Below are 27,388 nucleotides of genomic sequence, written 5' to 3'. Positions count from 1 at the left end.
CTCGGTTTGGCCGTTGTCAAGATTGAAGTATGTGGTGCCAACAACCGTTGAATGTCTGAATCGATCAAAAGTCAGAGTCACTTCTGTCATCACAATCAGTCCACGAATGGAAGGTTGAGCTTCCGACATCCTCAACAACCAGGATTATAGATTTCTTCGTGTGAAAACCAAAATTGTGATACTGACGATATAGGATATAGGGGGAAATGATGATTGCGTTCTCACTGATGGATCAGAGGATGATCAGAATCTAGCTCATGGTGGACGATCTCTTCTCTTTTTTTCATACTCCACCCTTACCTTTTACACGTCATAGGGTGTGAACAATGACGAAACGGAGTGATGAATGGGAAGGGGTAGAAAAAATGGCCTCGCACGGATCTCTTTTCTTTCATCACGTCATCCTATGCACTTGAGACAGGTTTGAAGACCTCTAGTTTCAAGAAAGCTCATGCCAATGTAGGCGTAGTAGCTTTAGAGAAGAGAAGATTGATCCGGTATGCTACCTGGAAGATGTAGGAAGAAATTCATGATGAAAGTGCGGGAAAGGACCTGGGGGGGGGGGGGGGGGGAAGGGTAATATGTAGGTATGAGTTAGGTGACGGATGGAAGCCGTGACGCTTCGAACTGTCGCGGATCCCGTCCTTCACTGACATACGTAAGTTGAATCTGGGGTTGAAGATTTCTCCCTCCTTCTTGTAAGGCAAGGAGCACTAGAGCTCACACATGGTCAGGATATAAGTCTTTATGATAGGGGTGGTGACTAGTTTTACCATCATTCTTTCTCTCTCTCCCCTCTCCGTTTTCTACTCCCCCTACTGATCTATATGAACCACCCTCATGCTGTTCCTTCTACGTGTACTTACTCAACCTGTACCTACTCGTAAATACGAAATTGGAAAGGCAGGGGATCAATTTAGCTGGGATACAATGACAGTTTTTAAGTACATATTTGTGTGGTCAGTAGTACCACACGTCACATTTCCTCATCCCTGTCTCACTTCACTTTTGGCTGTCTTAGTTTAGTCTCCTACCTCTTTTTATCTCTTATCTTTGCTTGGTATATTCAGTAATGGTCAGCCTTCTTCTCACCCTATGGAAGTAGTCCATCCTCCAAAATCTCTAGTTGGATGTGATCCATGAGCTTTACTCCCATTTCTTGACCAATTTTCATGAACTCGCAAGCTCTCTTCAACTATGGTACAGTACTAGGCTTGTCCCTATTGAGGTCTACCATAGTCAGAGCACTTTGACATGAATCATTTGCACGGTTCAATCCTGACACACACACACAAAACAAATAGAGAAATTATGATGAGGTTTTGTTTGATATACATATACCAATAGAACATGCGACATATTGGTCATTTGAACCGCTTCGACGGGGGTCTCAGCTTGCGGCAAGTTCTGCTAAGTTTGTAGAGTGATCCGGTGGCTGACTGTTCACCTCAACAAAGAGGGGCGGTGGATGGTATATACTTGTACTTGTATGTGACATAAGTGTTGCATACTCCCTTCAACCTCAAGGCTGTGGCACAGGTTGAGGTGCACAGAAACCTCACCTAAGGCAGAGGTGCTACATCCACTGGGGTGGGTCGGAGTATGCATCACATTCTTGACATACAAGTCCAAGACACAAAAGAATGAGAAGATTGAGACAAGATAGTCAGGGGCCGGGTGGGAAGACGTCATGGGGATCTGATGTGCTCCGGTGTATGGAAATTCACAATGATATCTTTGACAAGTAGGATGATGAAGAGGTAGGTAGTTACGGTACATATCTGATGCAGTCAGGACAGAGCCCATTTACTGTAGATACAAATTTCGTTCAAGCTATGAAAAAACTACCAAAAACAAAACTTGATGATACTTTCGACCGCCCCCCCAAAACATCTTTTCATCTCCCCATCACCTCCCTTATCCTCAAACAACAATCTAACAACTGTAATTCTTCATCCCCCCCTTCACACAACCCCTTGTCGCATTCGGCGATAGCCAGAGCCGCTTGACTTTTCTGCATAGCGGGAATGGTGGGGATGGGTATCAAAGCGTCGTGTAATTGTTCGAGGACTTGACCGGCGGACCAACCTTCTCGGGAAATGGACTTGACGGCGGTCCGGACTGTGTCAAAAGTGGAACGAATGGAAAGGTCGATACCGGAGAATGGATCGACGCCCATGGACCGAAGGAGGGAATGGATAGTTGTGTCTGGTACAACTCCGGATATTTCATGAACTGAACATCAACATTCTATAATTGCGAATGTTTTTTACGGAACTCTGAGTGCAGTAACGTCTTCAATTTGGGAGAATAACAGGCATTAAAAGACCGAAGATCTGGAAAGGACTTCAGACTGCTGAAAATGGCTGTCATACTCGGGGGAAGAAATGCGAGCTCAAGAGAGAACAATCTAAACTCACTTGACATGGCTGAGATAGGAGTTGGAGGTGAAGTCGCTCCATGTAGCCTTTGAGCAGTCTGCAAAAATGTAATGGCCTTACGCAGATCTCCTCCGGCCAATTCGAGAATACGGTCTAACACCTGTAGCCTGTCAGCTGGAAACAGAAAAAGTCAGAAGTCAGAGAGATTAACTCACGCCATCCTCTATGTCTACGCCCTCCGCTTTTACGATCATCTCCATACGCGCTTGAGAGCTGCCTTGAGCGAGGGGTTTGAAGCGGAATTTGGAACATCGGGATGCAAGGGGTTCTATGATTCTGGGTGTCAGCTTCGTTGAAACGCCCGAGATCTATCTTAATATGTTGGAAGTATTAGACAAGCCTCAAGTTGAGTCACGAGCATCATGTCAAGGGGAGTTACAATCATTTGCCAAAGGCATTCCTGCGTAGGATCATGTTGACGAAGTAAGCAAGAAAGGGGGAAGTGAACCTGGGAAGGGGGGAGGGGAGTTGCACCAGTGGGGCGACCGACGAAAGTCGAATCACTGACCTCGTTACATAATTGCACACCAAGCAAAATCGAGTAATCCGAGAATAAGTCTCCATAATCCTTCTCAACGCACTTTGGGCATCATGTGTCATAGAATCTGCTTCGTCGAGAATGATGAGTTTGAACGGGGGACAGGGATACGTCTTTCCATCTCTGAGCGGGTCAGCTCTCAATACATGATAGGATACAAGGTGTTAAAACAGGATACTCACGAAGACAAGCTCACATGTCTAGGAGTCTCCCTTGCAAATGTTTTGATCTTTTCCCTCACCACGGTGATCCCTCGTTCGTCACTAGCGTTCAGTTCCAACACACGGGATCGGAATAGGTCCGGTCCGAAAAGCTGACGGGCGAGAGCGAGAATGGTAGATGTTTTGCCTGTACCTGGTGGACCGTAGAAGAGCATGTGAGGTAGCTGGGGTTAGCGAAGATTCTTAAAAGATCCAGAAACATTGAGAATGATCTACGCTAGTGGTCCTAGTCGAGGGTATGGGGTCAGGGGGGAGGGGATAACAGCCATTGATGACTAGTGCTGTAGCTGACGAAGAGAGATGGCGAGGCAGGGGCAGAGTTAGTGGGGGGGGGGGGATTGAAAGAGAAGGTAGAAGGCCAGATGGAGAAGGAAACACTCACATTAGTCGATGCTAATGCTTTTCTCAAAACGGCGACGGTATTTTCTTGAGATGACACATCGTCGATAGTTTTCGGTCGACTGAAGGTGAATCAGATGTCTTCACAACCACATTCTCAGATCTCCCCTTATCTGCATTGCAACAAAAGCCGGGATGTGTAGGAGAGACAGCGAGACGAGCGAAAATAACGCTGCTCATTGCGGAGCTTGACGGTGAGGAGAGGTAGAGAACAACTCACTACTTTTCTACCCAAGGTTGAAGTCTAGGATCCTGTGGAGGAGCTGCAGGTCTCACACCGAACGTAGCCATGCTTGCTTGTAGTTGTATGTGCTTCAAAAGATGGTAAAGTTCAAAGTCAAATGTTAGATAGAAAGAGCAAAAAAAGAAGACGCGTCCTCCACCACGCGACCATGTTCCCTCCCGAATCCATAGTATCTTGTTCTATATTCACCTGTCTGTCCGGTGCTATTGAGACATGTGGATAGACCAAGACAGAGGTGGAGGATAAGCATTGATATAAGCAAAGTCGCATGCATTATGATATAGATCTACAATTGTCCATCTTCAAATCATTTCCCCTCGTTCCCCAATGCAGCAGCCAGGGCGGACCGTAATTCTGCCAAGAGCTCTTCCGCTTGTTTGACAGCTTTCATGTATTCCGCGTTGGCTATTGTCATTTCGTCTTGAAGCTGTTGTAGTCTTGCAGCCTGTGTATCAGTATAACCCTTTCACAACAAAGCATTCATTGAGGGCGGGAGGTGATGAAAGCTCTCGATATCTCCTTCTCAACCTGCCGGATAACTTCCCAGGTCCTGTGAACGGCGAGTGCTCTAATCCCAATGGAACGGTCGGAGAGAGATCCTTTTAGAAGACCGAGATGACATGATGGATGATAGAGACGTCTTGGCTGCTTTGTGGGAGATAAAAAATCATATTGTAGAGCTCACCCTGGCGAAACTGTCATCTTTCTTCGGTAACGCCTCGATGAGCTTTTCTATATCTTGACTCCGTCTTACAATGTCCGCAACGAATGCTTGTATAGATTCTGTGTATCATTATCGTCTATCTCTTATGATCACTACCACTATCTATCCTTCTCCCAGTCAAAATTAGGAAGGGAGGGCTTAGGGAGGAAGACACGCATTGAGACTACTCACCCTTGTACTCCTCCCTGGGTGCGGCCAGAGGGGTGGATAATGTTTGTGGTATGGACAAACTTGTCTGTTCGAACTGCGTTCTTTTGGTTATATATTCGATAGATGTGTGAGTGATAGTGAGAAGCTATGTGTCAGTGTCATCCCCTTCACCCTTTTCTCTCGATTTCCGTATGTTTTCCTCCCTATGTTTATCCATCCAATCCCTCATGATATACCATCATCCTCCCTCTCTTCGCGCGATATCATTCCAGACGGTTGATAGATGTATAGACTCACATCCAATATTGCATCTTGTAACTGTAGTTCAGTAAACTAATTCAAGATCGAAAACACCAAGGGGGGGAACATACCTGAGTGATCCTGTCCTGATATCATCAGTCAAGTTCCTATCATGAGAGATTGGAAAAACCCACCATGTCAGTGGAGATTTCCTCGCTGAGCATCTCTGTATGGGATCATGGTCTTTTGGGATGTACGTCGTCTGTCTTGTGGTCAAGTACACAGATCAGTGATCAGTCAAATGATACCTAAGTGAATGATGTATGTATGTACGAAAATAGAAAACGAAAACGAGATGGGTACGGTTGGGAAACAAAAACAACAAACTTCGCGTTTGACTTTGTACTCACTCAACCTGGTCATATTTCTTATTCTCATCTCTCACCATTACCACTGTGTCTTTATTGACATTATAGAATCCTAGTCTGTTACTGAGATACACGCTAGACGACATGCCTCAAGACGTATACGATCAATTCTCCACCTTGTTGAATCCGGCATCGAAACATCGATCAGCTTCGGATATTTCAGATGGTTTGAAGAGGATAAGGAGATTGGTATTGACAGAAGGTATCCCAAATGATGTAAGTCACTCTCGGTTGATTCCGATATCCTCCATAAATGATCTATTACCTCTACTTTACTGCTTCACTCCATAAATACTGACGCTTGTGGACAGTGTCTCCTACAAGGGTGGCTGACAGGATAGGAAGGAAGAGCACCACTCAGACCGAGAATATGGAAACTCATGCTTCGAGTCGAACGTTTGCAAGCGGATGAATACCTGCGATATGTGGCTATGGGACCATCTAGTGTGAGCACGAAGAGTGAGTTGGTTCCCTTCCTCACTTCTCTACTTCCTCAAGATAAGCCTCGCTCTTATAAGACGAAGCGTGTGAGGTGTAATCGTCCAGGAGGAGAGAGGATACAAACGACTGAGATGGAAAGAGCTGATAGATCAGTAAAAAATGACACTTTTCGAACATTAGCTACCGACACTCAATTCAAAGGTAAAGTCAAAGAAGATATGCTAATCAGATTACTTGAGGCGTTCGTGTGGAAGAATCATGGTGAGTCCAACTTTTACTTTCCCCTCCAGTCCAACGCCATATACGAAACGTGTCGCTAGTCCTGGTGACTCAACTATTCGTCCTCTGACTCCTCGCCAAAATCTGGGTTCACGACCTTTTTGACAGGACAAGTAAAAGCTGTTCAACATTCTTTGATAACGTGTACGATTTAGCATTCCAGCTGACGCTACATAGGTTCCGAGAGGGATGGTCTTCCATTCACCTACGTTCAAGGTAATCTTCCCTCCTGAGATGGGGTGCAGATTTGTGAGGCTTATTGAACAGGGATGAACGTGCTCTCCGCTCCTTTCCTGTATACCATGCCCACCCAATTGGAAGCTTTTGCTTGCTTTTCAACCTTTATCGAAATCTGTTGTCCTTTATACGTCCAGCCTACATTGGTGGGTGTTCATCGAGGTTTGAAGGTGGGTAATCGCGGCTTCATACCATAATCTCCAGTATCCCTCGTATAGTGAAGCAACAACATGATTGAATCGGAATGGAGACACTCATTCCTTCAAATCCCCAGATTCACCACGGATGACATTTTCCGATGCCGGGTCAACCCGTCATCGCTTTATTGTGACTAGTGCTTACATTCATAGCTCCTGGATCGATGCCTGAAGATTGTCGACGGAGAATTATACGATCACCTACGTTCGAAAAACCTTTCTGCTGAGCTCTACGCCTTCCCATGTGAGTTTCATCACCATTATCTACCCTCCGTCTGATTTTCATTGCCTCCTCCTATTAAATCCAAGCATCATTAACAATATCATACCCGAAAGGAAAGTAGAAACATACTGACTATCAGCCGTATTGACACTATGCGCATGTACACCACCTCTGGACGAAGTGCTCCAATTATGGGAGTGAGTCCTTTTTTTACCGTCTATCCCCATTGTTGAGTAGCTTGGGTTATGCTAATGATCAAGTTTTCTACTTGCATTCGGAGTTCACTTGAACGTTCTCTGCGTTATTGCTCAATTGCTTCTTATGAAACAAGATCTCATGATTTCTCCTTCGTATGTTTATACCCTCTAGTAACATCAAGAAAATATGAAACACTGATATCAGTCCGATGAAGATATTACGTACTTTCCCCCCGCTCGAAGCGAGACCAGTGATCAATGTCTGCGTGGCGTTAGTCAAGGATATACCGGAGGATTTATATCGCGAGTTGGTACAACATCCCTTTCAATCGTGATTGCTTCTCAAATGCCGAGGATTATGATTTCCTTCTTGTGTGATTCTATTGTAGATTGCATTGTATGTAGACCCAAAATCACTCTCTCAATCTTATGCATCAATTATATCTTGTTCTTTTACCAGAATTGTGATTAGACTCTCCAGTAGTCGGACTGCCCCAACTGTTCCTCCTGCGCCTGCGGGTACTCGATCCCGCAGTACTGTTTTCCGCCTGGCTCACTCTAGTATCGCTCCTCCCAGTCCGCCCCAGGTTGCTTCCCTCCGGTCGCTCATTCCAGTCTCTCCCCCTGTCGCTCATCCCAATCGTCCTGGGTTGCTCAAAAGAACCTCCACCCCCTTGCTCAAAAGTGCCGTATTCACTTGTGTCAGTATCATTGTGATATGCAGTATCCTCAACGTCAGCTCTTTGATGTATGTACCTCCTAGCATCATATTCCCGTTTTTTTTGTTGTTGTTCTTCAAAGAAGGCTGACCGCCCAGCTTCTACATCCATCACAGATTCCCAGTCAGGCTGCAATGGATCAGTCTGATCATTTACTCCATAGGGCTCCATGATTTCTGCCACCAGGGTAGTAGCTGCTCTGAGCTTATCAAAAGAGGTATATATCTGTGTTTCATGCCATTCCAGAATACGTAGGCCTGTGGGTGGGTCCCCGTCATGGAGAGTCATCGTGATAGATGATCTGTTGCGCTGAATGACAAGCCACGATGATGAAGTCCCAGGTAAGGGTGATCGTATTTCGATACCTGACACTACTCCGAGTTTTTCAATGTACTCTCCTTTACTTTGTGAAATTGGTGACTCTACATATATACCCAAGCAAATAGCTTCGTAGAGACCTGGAATGTGAGGGTACATTATGATATTCCATGGCCCATTCATTGTGTCTGTGCTCCCGAACCTAGAGTATGACAGAATCGCAAAACGATGGAATGCAGATATGTCAGATATGTCCAGATCATTGATAATTCTTAAGCCCGGGATTGAACTGTTGCTGGTTTCAACCCAAGACAGTGCTTCAGCTATCTGTGATTTTGTCCCTTGCAGCCAAACTTGCTTATCTGGTTGATCGACTCGATAAACCTTGGGAACCGTCACGGGCACTACACTAGCCCATGTCAACCTTACACTGGTTTCTCCTATTTTTTCCGCAGTCAGAAACTTCACCCTTTTTCGTTGTGAGTCTGTTGGCAGATAAAGCTTAGTAATAAGTACAGATAAAGGACAATCATTCCTTGACAACACTTGTTTAACCAGTTCTTCAATAGCATGGACCCGTGCCCAATCGTTTTTTGTCATGCTACTCATCTTGAGCACCAATTGCACCCAAATTGTTGAAAGTCCTGATACCAAAAGTAACTAGATGAGAAGAGGAAACTAAGAAGGATTGAAGGGTCTTCCTCTTCATCTCTTCCACCTATATAGCTTGGATGAATGCTTGAGAAGAAGAAGCCAAAACCAGACAAGAAAGAAAGGGAAGGTGAGACGTGCACGGCCTCGCACGGACTTCCTTTTATCGTGAAACCTCGTCTCTTCTCCGACGACGAAGACAACATGCCATACGGAGGACAGACTTGGAGTTGGTGCTGCTAGTCTCCTTTCTGCTAACTATGAGGCTGTACAAATTTCCCACCTGTGGAAACCCCAACAGGGTTTTCCCCTGAAAGATAAGCTGAAAACAGGTAGCACGGAAAGTGAAAAACAACGTTTCGCGTCACCCTTTTCAGCGTCCATCTCTCTTTCTCATGCGGATGACAGTGGCTTTCCAAGCACATCTAGTCATGGGTAACCGTGATGAACGGTACATGATGAGTGTTGTTTTGTATACTCACTCTCTCTCGTGTTCATGCATCATTCCTGGCTCATTGATCATCATCCGATTCCTCATCCCTTGTTGTTGTTTATATGCGCATATCAAACCTTAGGGTCAGGAGGCTGATAGTACAAGCACTCTACCCTGCCTGTATGGTACCACCGGTTCTTAGTTACCACTACTACTACTGAGGTCCATATCTGTAGAAGTGTCATACATGGTCTTTGGGTGATTCTGGTTTACATCCGTATGTGGACTGAAATTTCCCCACTTCCTTACAGATGTCCACTCAGGATCTAGTTCGGTCTTCCAATGGACCACGTTGCATCCTCTCAATGTCCACTCAGGATCTGGTTTGGTCTTCTGATATTCTCTCATTACCTTTGCCACTAAGCTGGCGGCCGTGTGGATGGCGTTCTCTGCTCTTGCTGCTCTTGCTGCTCTTGCTGAGTTCTTGTCGATGGCGTCTTCTACTCTTGCTGAGTTCGTTACGTGGACGTCTGCTGAGTCCGCTAAGTAGACGTATTCTGAGCACCTGTCAATGGGCAGGTTTTCGGGGCAATAGCCAGTTTGAAGACTGAGCACAATGTTTTCTCCCTCAAACTCTCTTTGAATCACTAGATTGTAGGTAGTGTGAGCTGTTATTATGGGGACGGCCCTTATTCTCCTGGTCTCTGGTCCAGGCTGCAATGCCCAGCAAACTCGTTCAAAAATGGGTGTGAGGAGTTCACTATTAGCCGTTGTAAACTGCCATAGCCTATACTTTGTGGTACCAAATGAGTACTGACGAACAATCTGTCCCGAACACATCTGCCTGAGAGCCCATAGGTCCAGGGAGTGTAGTGCAGCACTCAAATTGTAGCTCGCCCTGAGACCATTGATGATTATCTTAGATGGTTGCTGGGACGCATATGATGCTAGGACCGTTTCTGCCGCCTGAGCAATCTCTTCCTCGGTGCCTTTCAGAGATTCAGCATTTTAGAGCCTTGGAAATCCTACGGGTACTTGTTTGGTCCACCAGAGAGTCCTTTGAGACCCAGTCTGGTCTGATATCCCCAAAAGCAAAAAGCGATAGTGATAAGCACCACCTCGACCTACAAATGAGATCAAAGAACACTCAGAATCTGGGCCCTCTGAAGTAGACTTTATCAACTGTGAGATAAGAGACTCTCGTATCTCAGCCAAACGGTGTTGATTCTGAGTAACGCGCATTTTGGACCTGTCAGCAAGCAGTTTCAAGTGACCTCCCTGAACTCAAATGGTTGAGAAGAGAAAGATATGAAGGATTGACAGGGCCTCCTCTTCCCTCTTCCACCTATTTATTTAGCTTGGGAGACTAGATGAGAACCTCACGGAAGAACAATGGGAAGGTGAGAGGTGCATCGCCCCGCACGGACCTCTTTTCTTCTCGATCTCCCCTTCTTCTCCGACGAGGGAACAGCATGATGTCATACAAGAAGTTGGTTCAAGAATCTTACTGCTCAGCTCCTTTTCTGCTTATGTGGCTGTGCATGTTTCTCCCTCAAGGAAACCCCAACAGGTTTCTCTACCACAAGATCGTCTCAAGAAACGGCCGTCACGGAAAGTGTAGAAGGAATGTTGCTCGTCACACCATGTCTGTTTAGTGTCCCTTCCTCTTTCTTGTTCCGACAAGAGTGATAAATCTTTCGAGGTAGATACGGTCTCACTGACCTCATAGCTTTTCTCCTCACATTCCTTTTGAGTCCGTCCCCTACCGCCGCACATGCCCACTTCTCCGGGTGAAAGTCGCACCTCCAGTCCTGTTGGTCGCATGAACATCCCCCTCAGACCATATGGGCTTGACAAGAGATGTTGGAAGCATGACAAGAGACGTGAAATTTGAGTAAATAATGGTCCGGTCAGCTCTATTGCCTTGGATCGATATCGCTAGAATCCAAGATGGTCTAGTGACATTGAGTCGACCTCATCATTTTTAAAACGTTTCCTACGTCGATATAAGGTTGGACCATAATCCTAGGGTCTCACAAACTTGTGAGATGATTTTGTCATCGAATAGACTTACGTTTCTATAGATGCAATTGGAGAGAAAGACCATCACGACCCTCACATGGACATTGGGGCTCTAGCTAACAAACGGTCAGATAATTTCTCATACCCCAGCAGCTTGAGGCAAGATCCGGCCGAAAACACTTCTCTCCAGGTCCACAATTTCCAGTATTTTCCTGCCATATGGACCAGCTACCAAGAACACCCATAGCTTAAATACACACACATGTACATGTTGTACTACTGTCAGGGCTACCAAGACCTGTTCTGGTCTTTGCGCAACCTTCATCTACGGTAACAATGGGCTCTAGTTATGGGCCTTCCAGTGCCGTGGATAGCTTTGAATCACATGCATTCCGTCTCTGTCTGCCACTTGTGTTCTATCACTCCACATCTGAGCTCCAATGATGCCACCCACAATGTGGCGGGAGAAGATGCCAGTCCCGACCGGAACGATCACACCTCTTCGGGTACGGTCAGAATCTGTTCCACTATATCCGCCGCATGGGAAGCAGAACATCCAGCCAGGCCGCATGATATTGTTGCTACCACTGTCTTGCCATGAGGACAAAAGAGAAATCTAGGAAGTCCTCGAGGGAAGCTGAGTGACATAGATAGTGTTGGCAGGATCTCTTCTGCTATGGACGGGACACTTTCTGGTATACGATCAGGCTTCACAGCATCCAGTACTCCGTCCTTGACATGCAGTGCCATTTGGCTCTGATCATCCCAATTTTCACAAATAAAAGCAATCTCACCCCTCTTCAGCCATAAGTCAGTAAGCGCCAACACCAGCCGATTGCCTTCTGCACATTCCACTGTTGTATACAGGTAGTCCTCCAGGGAAGTTGTGTGATAAAGACAGTGTTTCTGGTAGCTTATGTTTGGAAAGCTGCATACTTGCCGGTACATCCTCAGGGTAGGCCACACAGAATCTCCAATTCGTGACGCACAACGCTATGCAAGTATCATCGTCGGAATTCCCACACTTCATCGTGACCTCTTCACCGGTATTGGTCCATTGGTCAAGTAGAATCTCCTTCACCACAGTACCAAGCTTGCTCTCCTCGCTTGTATACATTGGGAGTCCGTCCGGAAAGCTTCGTGACAAAGACATCAGCTTTGAACCTTCATTCTGTACCTCCCAGACACCCCTGACATTGGTGCTTACATCACTAGGGTCTGCACAATACAAGATGAGATTCTTCACAAGCAAGCATGCCGGGGACCCATATTTATCCAAGTTGCCAAAAGTCATTGATACTTCCTTGTGCATTGACCTGGATTTATCTAGTAAAGCTGCTTTTGTCTTTTCGCCCGCTAAATACTGCTGATGAGAAGTGAGATTCAGTGTAGCAGACAAAATTACCAGAGTGAGATCAGGGGATGATGTGGCCTCACAGACAAAACCTGTTTTGATATGAAAGTTGTTGTTCTGGCCCTCGCCTCTTCGATTTGAGATGGCAGCAATTGCCTGATTTCTGGGGTGAATGCTCAGTTGCCCATCCATGCAAATGGCCTTCTCCACTCCGTCATCCAAATCTGTGAAAACGACTGCTGCAGGCTCCCCAGTTTGCCACCAATCATCCAAAACAGAGCAAAGGCAAGCGTAAGCGCGTTCTTTTGAGTAAGGATCACCTAGCATTCCAATAAGTCTGACTTGATAGGGTGTTCAAGATCTTGAAAGAGCCGCTTGCGGTATTTGGTGTTGGCAGTGAAGATTTATGGACTTCATTTGGGGAAGGGGAACAGGAGGATCTTTTATAACCTTATTCTCCCACTCTTTCTCTCTGCACCCTCGTCCTATGCCTGATCCGCGCTCGTCGGGCATAAGGAAAATGATGAAAGGAGGCCTGTGCGCCCGGGAGACAAGTTGGCAAACCTTTCAACTCTCTTTGTTTTAGCTTCATGACCTGAAGTGCTTGATGAGGTTTCTCAAGGAAGAAATGGAGTACTCGTCGTCACGTGTTTCTCGGCAGTGCCACATTTTCATAGCTTTGAGATAGATTTTGCATACTTCTCTCTCAGTTAGACAACAATGGGTGGTCCGATAGCTCTAGCCGTTCAGTACAAGAATCAGCACCCCTCCAAGAGTTACCAAAGCGTGGCAGATCGTTTCAAAGTCCCCTGAACCACCCTCAATGACCAACATCGCTCCATCCATCTTCCTCACCGTATCAACGCCCCTCATTGTCTGTCAGTAGAACAAGAGAAGCAGTTAGTGCTCAAGATCAATGAATATGCTAGCCGTGGTACCCTCCTTACACCCCGTCATGTCGAAGAGCTTGCTGAAGCTGTCTGTGAAGAATCATTGGGGAAGAACTGGGTTGGACGCTTTGTTGATAGACATAAGGATGTCCTCACATCCCGCTTTTACACTTATCAGGAGCTGGCAAGGCTCAAAGCAGACAAAGTGAGGACCAAACAAGTGTTTTATGATCTAGTGTGTCTTCCATTGTTTGTGAGTTATCTGCTGATGTCTGATAGGTGAAACATGTATAAGATACCGCCCTATATGCCCCCTCTTGTATCTTCAACATGGATGAGGCTCCATTGAGTCTGTCGTATGAGCGGAAAGTCCGCAGAATAGGACCTTGCGATCATCCTCAAAATGGGCAAGCAATCCCTGTGTCACAAACCACATCGTAACATCCCTGACAACCACCATCACCAACCCTCCTTTCACCATCACCAACTACCACCCGAACCACTGAGACCGACTACGGCGAAGTTACGAGAACCAAGAGGGTATTTGTCACGATAACCCTGCCTAGCGGAGAACTACGGCAAAGTTAGGAGAAGGGGACCGAGGGAGAGCAGGACAGGCGAAGCTAGGCAAGGTGAGCGGAGTAGGACATCGGGGATATGGCGAGGTACGGCGAAGTTGAACGAAGAGGACTGAGCGTGAGGTAGTGCAAGAGTTGAGGGATGTTCTATGAGAAGAGAGGAGCAGTATAGATAGTTTACAGATCGCTGAACTTCTTCAGCGATCCTTGATTGTTGTCAGTAGCAAGAGATATATTCAGTAGCTACAACCTTCGAGTTAAGGAGAGCTACCATCGAGCAGTTCGACGTACCACGGCGAAGTTAGCCGCAGTTCATCAACGATCATCTTATCATTTACCACTCGACGTATTACTACGGCGAAGTTAGCCGTAGTTCCTTGATGAGTACCCTGTCCTAGTGAGACATCGACACCCCACTATGACGTTGTTAGCCGAGGTTTGTTGACCGTCGGTCAGTAGAGGAGAAGAAACGACGATTGTGACACTATTCTACCTTGACATATTCCACGATTGTTGGCTCTAAGAATGTGGATGTTATGAGGTGTAAGAGGATCTTCTTCTTTGTTGTGGGGCGGAGGGGTTGTCGGAACAGTCACAAATATACAACTGATGAGGATGAAGCCGCAATGGCGTGTCTCAAACAGTCTTAAAGGCAACAGTAAGTTAGAGTAGAGAGTTGAAATCAAAGATGACAATTGATCAGAGAGATCAGAGAGACAGAGAAACAAACAGAGAGCTAGAACCACTATTTATAGACAAAGACCTCCAAACTGAGCCTAAAACTCCTTCCTCGCCTCTCCTACTTCGAGGGGGGAAACCCTGAGGAGACCCTGAAGAAACCCTGTATCAAAAGCAGTGTTTTAAACAGCTTTTCAGAAGCCTCTGACTCATCCTAGAAGCCCCAGAAGAGATCTCCTCATCAAAGGCTGAAAACTGTCACGGCCGTCGAACAACTATTTCTTAATAGACCGACGGTCGACGAACCTCGGCTAACTTCACGCTCTGAGTCGATGTCTCACCCAACCAGGAGGGCGCAGACGTCGAAAGGGGTGTAACTACGGCGTACTTCGGCGTAGTTACTCTAACTAGGGTTTTGTTCTACTGATGGCGATGTATCTTGATTTATAGCTATCTCTATCTGTCTTTCACTACTGACAACAATCAAGGATCGCTGAAGAACTTCAGCGATCTTCTCAGCTAATATTATCTACTCCTCCTAGACGTTCATCCAACCCTCTCGCGCTTTGACGTACTTCAACGCACTTCGTCCAACTTCCCCGAGCCCTCGGCCATCCTCTTCCTCCTTCGACTAACTCCGCCTAACATCGCCGCACTTCTGCTCCCATTGTCCCTACTTAGCCTAACTCCGTCTAACTTCGCCGTACTTCTGCTCCCATTGTCCCTACTTAGACTAACTCCGCCTAACATCGCCGCACTTCTGCTCCCATTGTCCCTACTTAGCCTAACTCCGTCTAACTTCGCCGTACTTCTGCTCCCATTGTCCCTACTTAGACTAACTCCGCCTAACATCGCCGCACTTCTGCTCCCATTGTCCCTACTTAGCCTAACTCCGTCTAACTTCGCCGTACTTGGTGTCAGAAGTCCTGAGTTACGTGTAGAGTAAAGAGGTTAAGGCGTGATGGGGTTTTGATGGCCAAAGGAGGGTCATTGTTGGTGGAGTAATCGAGGTGTCGCGACGTAGTTCGTGACAAAAACCCATTGAAAAGTCAGACGAATAAAGGAGCCGCGAGAAGTGATCTTGAGGCCTGGGAATTAGATGAGCTCTGATCTTTCAGGGGGTTCAGAGGGTGTTTCTTAAGCACCCACATTATGCAGATTCTGACTCAAAAATACCTGGTTCAATCCTGCAAGTTTGGTAAAGGTTCGAGAGGTTCAAATATAGGCTGAATATGCTTAGTAGAGTGGCTTTCCTTCTGTTTCTCTCAGTTGAGTCGTCCGCACTGCTGAAAGAGATGAAACCTCTGACCATTAGTGCGTACTCCTCATCACTAGTGTGTACTCTTCATCAGTGGTGTACACTTCTCGATCAGTAGCGGGTGTGTTTTGATCAGCAGCATGTTTACCATATTCAAACATGTGTTTTCACAAGGCTATCCTGACGACCGGTTGACCGGTTGATCCTGTGGTTGACCCGGTGATTGATCCTGTGATTGATCCTGTGATCGATCCGGTGATTGATCCAGTGAACCAGTCATTTGGTAACCGAGGGAGTCATACTACCGTTGACAGACGTACGTACTCCTATGATGTCAGTGGCATGATCGCTAATTAAGGTACCCGCAATTGATCACTAATTGAGGTACCCGTATGTTACGGAGTAACAACGAATTGAGAGAACTTGTCACAAGACCAACGAAACAGCATTGGGACAATATAACAGTGCCCTTCAGAGACAGTGGTCTAAACCACTGCGCTAACAGGCCTATTAACCGGCGGTTACTGCAAACCGCTGGTCGCTGGTTAAATACCCAACCCATCCGACTCTAACCAAACTGTCTTGTCACTTCGTGACAGAACTTCATCGAACTTGACGGATTAACAAAGAGAACGGCGGGAGTTGGAGGCAGTGCTGCAGTATGTAGGGACAGGTTCTCCCTTTTCGAGATTTCCCCACTGGGTTTGCTCAAAAGCGGTTTTTCACCTGTCCGAGTAGGTACATAGACGCTTGCAGTAGGACGGGGAGTAAGACATGGATACCTGTAGACAGTATATAGTACAATCAGCAAAGTACCAACTTTGCTGATTCTTCAATATCATTCTTTGGCTACATTGATTGCAGAGGAGACACTATCCACCATTTAGCACCAGAGATACATAGACTCTACGAGAGTTCCATCGAGTTCGACCCAACCTGTGACTTAGTCATTGTGTTTCCAGTACCCTTACACCGTAATTGATGGCTAATTAAGGCACTAATTAGTAATTAAGGAATTGATGGCTGATTATCGATCATTGATGATTCTGTTGTTTGTTGATTTGGACGGGTTCATATACAGAAATAGATGCCGACCGGCCATCTGGCTAATATTACTCCCGAGGTACCCTCGCTTATCAGTTTGTCCGGTCTGAGCGGAACTGAGGACACGGAACCTGGTACATGTCGGCCGGAGCTTGGGATGATGACAGATGACAATAGATGACAATAGCTGACGACAGATGATGTGATTGATGTATACAATGTTGAGTCAGGTTGACTCAGTTATGGGAGGGTGATTAAGGTTGAATGGTGATCCACATGTGGTACAATGGAACGAGTTGAGACGATTTGAGTAAAGTTGACTAGACTTGACTGGATGATATGCACGTGGTATTTACAGGTATTTGAGGGTTATGACACTAACTTTGTCCTTGATGAAGTTAGCCTCCTAATACCCTCATGGGTGGTGAAGTTTGTGAAGGTAGGATCATTGATGGCGAACAGATGTCCAAAGGAACCTCATCTGATGGGAGGAAAGTGATGTCACACAGCACCACATGACAGGACTGTCAAGAAGAGAAGAAACCATGTTTGTGATAGGGGACTGGGGTGGATGATGTACATGTGGTATTTACAGGTATTTGAGAGTTATGACACCCATCATGGTCCATGGTGTTGCCAGAAATCTTGTTGTTTCAGCTCCACAGTTCACTTGTTGAGTCAATTATTCTATACTCTTGACTGGCTAGAGTACTGGAAATACTTTGTACCTGAGTCTGACTTAGTCCTAACTCTTGTGAGAAGGAGCTCACACTCAGTGCTTTGGAGGCAGGCAAGATACTGAGTTGCACCCAAGTAGTTTTCTGTTCATATTCTACTGTGTGAAATGGTTTGATAAGTAACACCGACCCGTCAGTCAGCCTGTAGGACAGTACAAGCGCTCCTACAGCGATTCTACCTGAATCACCATCAAGGAGCACACTCACTTGTTGAGTTATCTGCCCCTCAGGTGTACTATCTTTGTCTTCTTCTCCACAGATTTGACTGCCAGCATACATACTACCATTGAGAGCCTTTGTTCTCAAATACTCCTCCCACATTCGACGGACATCAGAAGCTTGCTTAGAAGTGACTGAATTGATGAGTGTCCACTGTCCATTTGATTCATTATTCACTTGCGTTGCCACTGCGTCAAAGTCATTCAGAGTGAAGGACTTCAAGGATAGTTGGGGCATCTGTCTCATCTGCGTTAGTGTAAGGACCAGACGTCGGGATAGTCTGCGTCGATGAGCTATGACAATGAGGCCTTGTAGGGAACAAACCTAGTGATGTAGTGTATCGAAGAGATCTGTAAGATCGATGAGATGTATGTCAAATGATATAACTAGGAAAACACAAAATACATTCGACAAGACATTGCTGAGAAAAGACTACGTCTATATACTAAAAAGAGAGCGGAGTGATACCGATAAGAGCATGCGTAGTTTGGAATGAAGTCGAGGTAGAATAGGAGAGGAAGAGCGATGATAGTTACCGAGACGGAGATGTAAAAAAGGGTAGAGGTGTCGAATGAGTGGATCCAGGCGTAGTAGCAAACGGAGTAAGCCCGGACGCGGGAATGGAGACGGGGACGGGAATGGAAAAGAGTACGACTACAAGGTAAGGTACCCGTGGTACCGCGTGATCCTGACATTACTCCCCTCCTTCGGTAGACGTCGTCTCGACGTCATCGTGATGGTTGTTAAGAGAATTTGATGGTTGTCAGGAATTCCACGTGGTCATGACGTGTCATTACTTATCAAATAATGTTCCCCTCGTCGTGTAGTTCGATTCCTTCTCTTCTCGTCTCTTCTCTTTACCTCTTTACTCATTTCTTTTCTGACCTTCTCCATTCTAACAACACTTTTACTAACAATGGTTACTCGTAAACAACTTGCGTCCTTGAAAAAGGCCACCGAAGCGTCTGTGAGTACGAGTACCATGATCCGTGCGAAAGAAACGAAAAAAATCCTCGATTTTGTGGTGGAGGACTGGCTGACGAGATAGGCTAACAAGCGTCGCCGTTCTGGATCTCAAGGTCGCCGTTCCGGATCTCAAGTCCCTCCTGTTCGTTCTCCTCCACCTGTTGCCGTCGCCGGTGCGTGTTTGTTTCCTACCACACGTAGTTCCTAACCTTCAGAAGCTAAACGAATGTAAAATATCTGGTCCCGATTTCCGTGTACCCATTCCCCATCGTTTCGGACACGTAGTTGGTATCCAAGTCCCCGATTACTGTAATGTTCGGTGGGCATACTCTGCTTTGCCGGACAAGAAACAAAGACCGGTCCCCATCGCCAAAACTGGTTCGTCTAAGAAGAAGTATAAGAAGTCGAAAGGAAAACAGAAGGCTGTAGACGATTTCGAGTCTGATTCTGAACCAAGTGAACCGTCGATTGAGGAAAGTGACGAGGATGAGAGTAAATCCTCTCATACCACCACCGAAACGGAAGAAGTGGAGGGTGAATCCGGTAACGCTGGCGAGGAAGTCGAGGCATAGATTTTTGTATCAATTATCGTGTCCTTTGTTGTGTGGTACGGGTGGAATGAAGCCTACTACCTGTAGATAGCATCAAATTTGTTCATAGAAGAGTATCATCATGCAATCTTTTCTCGTCATGTCGAAGTATTATTGAAATTTGTTATTTGCTGAGCCCCTAAAGGGTCTCAGCAAAACGCAACTTAGCAGTTGGTTTTCTGTGTCGTTTTGTATGAAGTACATTGGTACCCAACGACGTGTTGTTGGAATCCATCCTCGAATTGTTGGAATTCTTTAAGAATTCTATAACTTTTGGGTTGGTTTTGATGGTTTCCAACGGTTGCCAAGTGGCTTCCCCTTCAGGGAATCCAGTCCAGACAATCTTAAGTTGTTCTTCGGCCTTGTTACGACCAGGTAGTCTGATTTTCCTTTTCCCTATCACCTTTTCAACCTCGTAGAGGTCTTCCTCCTCTTCTACCACGTCTTGTTTGGAAGTTACCAAGGCTGGTTCTGATTCAATCACTTGTCCTTTAGATCTAGCAAGTAGTTTTACGTTGAATACTGGGTGTATCTTATTTGCTAACATCTCTTTTGGTAAATCTAGCTTGTAGGCATTATCATTGATTTTCTGGATAATCTTGTATGGTCCCACGAAGCGGTGATCCAATTTTCTTGTGGGTCTTAATGATTTTAAGTTCCTTGAGTCCAACCAAACCTTGTCACCTACGTCGAAAACAATATTTCTATGTTTTTTGTCGTATTGGTGTTTATAGTTTTCTTGAGCACGTTGTAGGTTTTCTTTTAGGCGTTGTTGAAGTTTACCTAGAGCTGTAACTCTTGCGGTAGCACGTGGAGAAGGAAATGGTGTAGCCTTGTCGTAAATAGGCTGCATCATGTTGGTTCTATAGTCCCGCCCTGAGTAAGCTTTTAAGGGGGACATCTGAATGGAGCTATGCCAGTTTGTATTGTAGCATAGCTCAGCAAAGTGTAAAAGGGAGCTCCAATTATCTTGCTCCGTATTGACATAGATTCTAAGGTATTGTTCAAGCCATTGGTTTACTCTCTCCGTCTGTCCATCGGTTTGTGGGTGGTACGCTGTTGAGTACTTCAAGTCCGTTCCCAACAACGTGTTGAAGGTTTTCCAAAACCTAGAGACGAATAAAGATCCTCTGTCAGACACAATTGAGTCTGGTACACCAAATCTTGTGTACACTTTCTTGAGGAATAATTCCGCAAAATCTTCTGCAGTTATAGTGGTAACGGTGGGAATAAAGACAGCCACTTTCGTCAACCTATCGACAACTACCAAGATTGAGTTAAAATTGTTTGATTTGGGTAGGGGTCCAATAAAGTCACAAGTAATATCAGCCCATGGTTTTCCGGGTACTTCTAGGGGTTGTAGGAAACCAGCAGGGGCTTGACGTCTTGCTTTGGTGCGTTGACAGATTTCGCACTCTTCACAATACTTTCTAATATCTTCTTTCATCCCAGTCCAAAACCACAACTCGCTAATTTTTCTTAATGTTACTCTCCAACCAGGGTGTCCAGCATCCTTTCCACCATGTTCATGTTGGATAATTCGACGCCGTTCCTCCTGGGTTTTCACGAAATGTTTGTCCCCTTGTAGTTTGATCATGGAGAGAAGTAGTTGTTCGCTGGTAAGCAGTGGATGGTTATTATGATCATTGAGTTCTGAAGATAATGAGGTCTGTTTAACATCCAACGGCCTGTAGTCGACTCTGCGGGACAGCGCGTCCGGTTTCGTCGACTGCTTGCCGGGTCTGTATTGGATAATAAAGTTAAACTCCGACAAGAATTCGTACCAACGAGCTTGCCTTCTCGTGAGTTGCTTCGTGGTAAGGAAAACTTGTAAACTTTGGTGGTCCGTAAGGACTACTACCGGTACTTCGGTTCCTTCTAGGTACTGGCGCCATTCCTTAAAGGCATATACTATTGCGAGCAGCTCCTTTTCGGCCACCGGATAGTTAAGTTCCGCCGGTGCCATGCTTCGTGAAGCAAAAGCAACTGGACGTAGTACGTTGTCTTCATGCTGTGAAAGGATTGCACCAAGGGCATAATCCGAAGCGTCGGTTTCCACAATGCACGGTAATTTTGGATCAAAATGCCGTAATATTGGTCCTGATCCAACTTTAATTTTAAGTTCTTCGAAAGCTTTGTCACATTTCTCGTCCCATGAGAATGATATCCCCTTCCTGGTAAGTTCATGTAGGGGTTTAGCTATATGTGCAAACCCTGCAATGAACCTTCGATAAAAATTAACAAACCCTAGAAAGGATTGAACTTCCTTGACCGTTTTCGGTTTAGGCCATTCTTTTATTGACTTTTCCTTCTTCGGATCCATTTCTATCCCTCCAGGTCGAATGACATATCCTAGGAACTCGACCATTTGAACATGAAAATCACATTTATCATGTTTGGCGAACAGCTTGTGTTGACGAAGTCTTTCTAACACTTGTCGGACATCTTTAACGTGTTGTTGGATATCTGGGGAATAAACAAGGATGTCATCTAGATATATAATGACGTTCTTGTCCAGCATATCCCTAAAGATGTGGTTCATGAGGTGTTGGAAGGACGCAGGAGCATTCGTGAGTCCAAAAGGCATTACCCTATATTCGAAAAGACCGTATCTTGTACGAAAAGCCGTTTTCCATTCATCCCCTTTTGCTATGCGTAGTAGGTTGTAAGCACCACGTAGATCAATTTTGGAATAAATGTTGGCGGATTTAAGTTGGTCCAATAGGTCTCCGATAAGGGGTAGAGGGTAACGATTCTTGACTGTAATTTCATTCAGTCTGCGATAGTCCACACAGAGCCGTAGAGATCCATCTTTCTTTTTAACAAACAAGATTGGAGCTCCAGCAGGACTTTCTGATGGAGTGATGAAGCCCTTATTCAGGTTTTCTTCGAGATAATTTTTGAGAGCTTCTTGTTCAATATGGGAGAGGGAATATATGGGTCCAAAAGTAGGTGTTTTGCCCTCAACCAGGGGTATACGGTGATCAAAAGGACGATGTTCAGGCAGTTTATTTGCTCCTCCTTTAGAGAAAACATCTAGATAGTCCCAATATTCTTTTGGTACGATTTGCTTTGGTTCTGTTTCGTCTTCTGGTACAGTCCGTGCGTAAACAGCGCCCCTAATATCGGTAGGTTCTACCTCTTGATCGAAAGCTTCTGGGCTAATAATATTTAGGAATTGAAACCTGTTGTTGGTTTCCAACGAGCGTGGAATCAAAGTCTGTGTTGACCAGTCGATAATTGGGTTGATCTTGTTCAAAAATGTGAGCCCAAGGACGATAGGGGCAGGGTGGATTTTTGTGACTGTGAAGGTTGATTCGTACACCTCAAAACCTTCACCCAACAGTATTCGAAGACGTATTTCCTTGGTCAGAAGGCGTGTAGCGCCATCTGGTAAACGGAGTCGTTCGACTTGGGTCTTTGTGGTAGGTTTGAGATGAGAACGTTCAATAAATCCTTCGTCTACAAAGTCCACTGTTGCTCCACTATCTACCATGGCTCGGGAATGTACATTTGGTTGACCGATAACAATAACAGGAATTGTGATAAGTGATTGGTTGTTGTTTGGAACGGAGATGGGCGTGGTTGGAATACTACTAGGTGTAGTTGAAATCATTGATTCCTTGACCATGGACGAGAAGTGGACATGGTTCGTTTCCTCTGTCTCCTCCTTCAAGGTTTCCCTTTCCAACAACGTCTCTTCCCTCCTAGGGTACCCATTATCTACGGTAAGGGTGTTCAGCTTGATTTTATTTGACCCTGTTACTGGTGGTTTCTTCTTTGCTTCTGGGCACGCGCTAGCCATGTGGCCAGCGTTGCCACAGTATAAGCATAACCCGTTGTCTCGTCTGTATTTCTTCTCGTCGTAGGTGAGACTTTTCCTACTAGAGTTGGATTTGGACTTGTTGTAGTCTGTTTTCTTCACATTCTGGTTGTTGGAATCGCGCTGACCATATGTAGATTTCGGAGAAGACGTAGTAGGATTTCCTTTAGGTGTGTTTGTCCTCTGTCTATCCCCTTCTTTGTTACGGTTGCCCTGTCCACCAGAATTATTGTTCCATTGATAAGAAGTTTTGACACCTTCTAGATGAACGTAAAGACTAATTGCAGCGTCTGCAAGCTCTTTAAGAGTTTGAGGTTGGTGTTCCCGATTTGCGAGAGCTACTCGAATTTCTGTTGACAGTCCAGATTCGAAAGCATCCTTGAGTGCTCGGTCATCCCAATCGACATCAGCCGAAATTGAAAGGAACGACGAGTAATAGTCCGATACCGACTTGTCTTGACGAAGACGTTTTAGACGTTGTACCGCGTAGCGGTGTCTATCAGGATCTCCAAACATCCTTTTCACCTGTTCCAAGAAAAGGCTCAAGTTGAAAGCCCACTCTGGCTGGTCCTTTTCCGACTTGACGTAGTACGCTTGCCACCACCTTCCTGCTTTCCCCCTCAAATAACTAGCCGCCCACAAAACTCTAAATCTATCGTTCATACCTCCCCCTCTAAGATCCAGATAAAGCCTTACTTCAGCCACATAAGCATCTACCTTGTCCCCGTTCCCGTGAAACGTGTCGGGGGTTTTGATATCCATCTTCCTTATGTCTGAACCCAACAGGTCGTAGTTGGAATTCATATGTTCACCTTGCCTTCCGTAAGTCCCCTGTCTGAATCGTTCAGGATGAGTTTGAGAGAATGGAGTACTAGTAAATGGGGTTCTGAGGTGTGATTGGCCCCGATGCGCGTTTGTCGGAATTGGAATTGGTTGAGTATGAATTGGACGTTGCTGATTGACAGCTGGCAACGTGTCATTCAAATCCAACGACGTGTGGTTGGAATTTGGTGAAGAGTGATTGGAATGCGGATTGGGTTCGTTTGTACCCACTACCGCCACGTTGGGAGAGAACCCGTGCACTGTAGGTTCTTGTCCCAGGTTCTCGAGAGTCCCTTGTCCTTCTACAGGACGATTCCCCACTTGCGGCCCTGTTCGAAGAGCGGCAAGTTCTGCTTGAAGCTGAATAATAACTTGATTTTGTTCTTGGTGATGCTGACGCATCTCTTGGAGTTCAGCTTGGAAAGTGCGACGATCATGTCGAAAATCGCGAAGATTTGCGACAGATGTGCGATCAAAGGTGGGTGAATCAGGAAGGGACATTGTTAACAACCGATAACGTGTTGTTGGTAATCACCTAGGTCTTGTTCGGTACAAGTAAGGTCGAATGTATTTTATGTAAGGACCAGACGTCGGGATAGTCTGCGTCGATGAGCTATGACAATGAGGCCTTGTAGGGAACAAACCTAGTGATGTAGTGTATCGAAGAGATCTGTAAGATCGATGAGATGTATGTCAAATGATATAACTAGGAAAACACAAAATACATTCGACAAGACATTGCTGAGAAAAGACTACGTCTATATACTAAAAAGAGAGCGGAGTGATACCGATAAGAGCATGCGTAGTTTGGAATGAAGTCGAGGTAGAATAGGAGAGGAAGAGCGATGATAGTTACCGAGACGGAGATGTAAAAAAGGGTAGAGGTGTCGAATGAGTGGATCCAGGCGTAGTAGCAAACGGAGTAAGCCCGGACGCGGGAATGGAGACGGGGACGGGAATGGAAAAGAGTACGACTACAAGGTAAGGTACCCGTGGTACCGCGTGATCCTGACAGTTAGTGATACATGATCTGGTTTGAGCTGGACGGCCTTGAAACTCTGAGTGGACCCATATGTCGATCGATAAACCACCACAAGGCTTTTGAAATGTCGGAATGTAATTGGGAGGCCGATCATGGGGATGTCAGAATTGCGCACAAGAGTAGCTATAACCTGGTGAAGAGAGCTTTGCACTGCCAAACGCTGATTAGCAATGTTGCTAGCAGCAGCCGAGAGTTCCATTGCTTTGGCAATGTCACCCCAAATAGGAGGATTCGGATGGAGGGCAAGTAGGGAGATTTTACCCTTATATTCCTGTCCGGACCAACCCAGTTATGCGGGATTTCAACCTTCCTTTCTTGTATAAGCCCGTCGAGCCGCCAAGCCGTCAAGCCCTGGATGCCGTCAACCCGCGAGCCCGAGACGGGGATTGTTTCTCAGCGACCGGTCCTTGAATCTAGAAGCCTCGCTACCGAGACCTGGGAAATTGGTCTCCGGACCGCACGGATCTCGATGGGGTCCCTTTGGTCTCCAATGATGATCAACGTTGATCCTGCAAATTCGGAAGTGTGAGGGATCCATCCTGAATCATTTCAGACCTGAGTTAGCGGATCGTTTTTGCTGGTTGTGACAGGTGGTATCACCGGGGTTTGAGATGCATGATGGAGGTCAGCCCCAGCACCAATGGGTGAATCGTCCGGTGGGCTCGGCCTGGAGTTATGAGTTGGAGTTCCCATCTGTTTCGCGATATGGGCTTAGACCTCGAGTATTTGGTAGGACGAGAATGTTCATCTCACCTCCTGAAGAATATCAGCAATGACAAGATGCATATCATGTGTACAGAGAGTTCATAAACCAGCAAATATGATGGGCAAAATTGCCTGTGATTCACAACCAACGACTCGAAATCACATCTAAGCTCAATGAGGATCTAAGATTTGTGGGAATCAGATATCCTCCATCTTCCTGGTTATCTTCTATATTTGGATCAGAACCCTAGTAATCTACCGGCTGATGCCAATTCCCCCCATTGTCAATCCTGGCTTGACTGTGTTGATTGCCGTCTACTTGTTGGTTTCTCCGTTAGAAATCTTCGGACGATATGTCTTGTTCAAGCTGTCCACGAAACGAAATCCCTGTTGACTGAAGGGAGCTCCTTTCTCGATTGCCGAGGAAGAGACGGGTCTCTGAAAACAGTTTGAGTGGTGGTCCCATATGGCGACCGCCCTCTGGGCGATTTTGCCCCTGAAGACAGAGAGTTTCTCAAGTTTTGGTAAGGATGTGTTGCTGGTGAACGAGATCGTGAGTGACGTGAGCAAGATCGTGAGTTAGGCCGTGAAGTAAATTGTGAGTCAGCCAAAGCAGTTGTTCTTGGACCTGGTGTTTGAGTGCGTCTAGGGGAAGACACAGTTCTAGCTGCTCTCCAATTGTATCTCTCCTTCAACTTGCTCCAATCCAGATTGGGCTCATGAGATAAGTCGATCAAAGATGGGTATTCACTTCTGATCTCATTAATAACACCAGTCAACCTTTCCTTGTGTCCGGGTATACAATCAAGTTTCTTAACACTTCGATGCCAAATTGGTATTGGTGTTGGATAAAACCCAATAGTGATTATTCCATTCCAATCTTTCTCTACCACAATCACATGAGTTGTATCTTGACAATGAAGGATCTGCGTAGCACCGTTTGGGTGAAGTGTTGATGTTCCATCAGGTAAGTAAGAACTTTGAACTGTCTCTATAGCTGTCCTCAACAGAGTCTCGGCCTGACTCCTGAGCGTACCTTTCTCTGCTGGTAAGTCTTGTGTGAGCAAGTGCAAGTGAAGCGGTTGGTGGTGCAGAGCCGGAGTTGATATCACTGGATTCCCTCTTTTAGGATGGCTCTGAACCCTGGTGGAAGGGCATTGTACATAATTCTTGATATCCAATTCCAGATGAGTAGCTATAAGTTTCGAAACTGCTTCAGAAATGAGTTCAGTTGTGGCCATGAGTTTGGTTACACGCACGAGTACAGGGTATGAGAATGAGCTTCTTTCAGTTACGGAAATTTCAATAATTGGTTTTCCAAACTCCGGCCATACTCCGGACTCAATTCTCTCCATGAAGACCTTCCTCTCCTGCATTGACGGTTCATCCATGAAAGTGAGTAGGGAGACCTTCCAGCCTCCTGGTGTCGTCACATCGAGAATACCAGTTTTTAGATGTGTGAGAAATTCCTCTACCTTTGATCGTTGCCACTGATCCTCCATTGCGGGAGGAATTCAGTATCAGAAAGGTAGAAAATCAATCTGAATGTTCGGTCAGGTCAAACAATGTTGAGTGTGTCC

The 27,388-nt window shown here is 45.8% G+C and overlaps 8 protein-coding genes across 8 annotated transcripts; 3 read left to right on the top strand and 5 right to left on the bottom strand.

The window, feature by feature from the left end:
- Window positions 1–1,897: 1,897 nt before the first annotated feature.
- On the bottom strand, window positions 1,898–5,270 carry TREMEDRAFT_74703 (uncharacterized protein; the record flags this gene model as incomplete). Its single annotated transcript, XM_007007583.1, has 13 exons — window positions 5,152–5,270; window positions 5,089–5,103; window positions 5,015–5,035; window positions 4,739–4,862; window positions 4,529–4,626; window positions 4,191–4,288; window positions 3,820–3,891; window positions 3,583–3,661; window positions 3,162–3,364; window positions 2,950–3,102; window positions 2,597–2,717; window positions 2,421–2,541; window positions 1,898–2,235 (listed from the first exon to the last, which is right to left on the bottom strand). Exons 1-13 carry the CDS (start codon window positions 5,179–5,181, stop codon window positions 1,898–1,900), a joined length of 1,473 nt encoding a protein of 490 aa, XP_007007645.1. The 5' UTR covers window positions 5,182–5,270.
- Window positions 5,271–5,469: 199 nt separating this feature from the next.
- Window positions 5,470–7,294, top strand: TREMEDRAFT_34771 (uncharacterized protein; the record flags this gene model as incomplete). Its single annotated transcript, XM_007007414.1, has 9 exons — window positions 5,470–5,605; window positions 5,737–5,844; window positions 5,980–6,087; window positions 6,283–6,321; window positions 6,373–6,512; window positions 6,693–6,783; window positions 6,902–6,959; window positions 7,023–7,112; window positions 7,165–7,294. 9 exons carry the CDS (start codon window positions 5,470–5,472, stop codon window positions 7,292–7,294), a joined length of 900 nt encoding a protein of 299 aa, XP_007007476.1.
- Window positions 7,295–9,278: 1,984 nt separating this feature from the next.
- TREMEDRAFT_65295 (uncharacterized protein) lies at window positions 9,279–11,187 on the bottom strand (the record flags this gene model as incomplete). Its single annotated transcript, XM_007007501.1, has 4 exons — window positions 9,279–10,046; window positions 10,209–10,329; window positions 10,803–10,891; window positions 11,155–11,187. 4 exons carry the CDS (start codon window positions 11,185–11,187, stop codon window positions 9,279–9,281), a joined length of 1,011 nt encoding a protein of 336 aa, XP_007007563.1.
- Window positions 11,188–11,594: 407 nt separating this feature from the next.
- On the bottom strand, window positions 11,595–12,783 carry TREMEDRAFT_65294 (uncharacterized protein; the record flags this gene model as incomplete). Its single annotated transcript, XM_007007500.1, has 2 exons — window positions 11,595–11,834; window positions 11,968–12,783. The coding sequence occupies 2 exons, from the start codon at window positions 12,781–12,783 to the stop codon at window positions 11,595–11,597; spliced, it is 1,056 nt and encodes a 351-aa protein (XP_007007562.1).
- Window positions 12,784–13,176: 393 nt separating this feature from the next.
- On the top strand, window positions 13,177–14,698 carry TREMEDRAFT_65293 (uncharacterized protein; the record flags this gene model as incomplete). The annotated part of the gene is made up of 5 exons (XM_007007499.1): window positions 13,177–13,205; window positions 13,386–13,599; window positions 13,931–13,978; window positions 14,546–14,582; window positions 14,628–14,698. The coding sequence occupies 5 exons, from the start codon at window positions 13,177–13,179 to the stop codon at window positions 14,696–14,698; spliced, it is 399 nt and encodes a 132-aa protein (XP_007007561.1).
- Window positions 14,699–17,493: 2,795 nt separating this feature from the next.
- Window positions 17,494–18,097, bottom strand: TREMEDRAFT_65292 (uncharacterized protein; the record flags this gene model as incomplete). The annotated part of the gene is made up of 3 exons (XM_007007498.1): window positions 17,494–17,548; window positions 17,598–17,725; window positions 17,849–18,097. The coding sequence occupies 3 exons, from the start codon at window positions 18,095–18,097 to the stop codon at window positions 17,494–17,496; spliced, it is 432 nt and encodes a 143-aa protein (XP_007007560.1).
- A 679-nt stretch (window positions 18,098–18,776) lies between these two features.
- On the top strand, window positions 18,777–19,398 carry TREMEDRAFT_65291 (uncharacterized protein; the record flags this gene model as incomplete). The annotated part of the gene is made up of 3 exons (XM_007007497.1): window positions 18,777–18,827; window positions 18,909–18,999; window positions 19,028–19,398. The coding sequence occupies 3 exons, from the start codon at window positions 18,777–18,779 to the stop codon at window positions 19,396–19,398; spliced, it is 513 nt and encodes a 170-aa protein (XP_007007559.1).
- Window positions 19,399–26,170: 6,772 nt separating this feature from the next.
- On the bottom strand, window positions 26,171–27,310 carry TREMEDRAFT_65289 (uncharacterized protein; the record flags this gene model as incomplete). Its single annotated transcript, XM_007007496.1, has 1 exon — window positions 26,171–27,310. The coding sequence occupies one exon, from the start codon at window positions 27,308–27,310 to the stop codon at window positions 26,171–26,173; it is 1,140 nt and encodes a 379-aa protein (XP_007007558.1).
- Between the last annotated feature and the right edge of the window lie 78 nt (window positions 27,311–27,388).

The sequence above is a fragment of the Tremella mesenterica genome (assembly GCF_000271645.1).
Source record: "Tremella mesenterica DSM 1558 unplaced genomic scaffold TREMEscaffold_14, whole genome shotgun sequence".
Classification (NCBI taxonomy): domain Eukaryota; kingdom Fungi; phylum Basidiomycota; class Tremellomycetes; order Tremellales; family Tremellaceae; genus Tremella; species Tremella mesenterica.
This window is presented reverse-complemented; position numbering and strand designations above follow the sequence as displayed.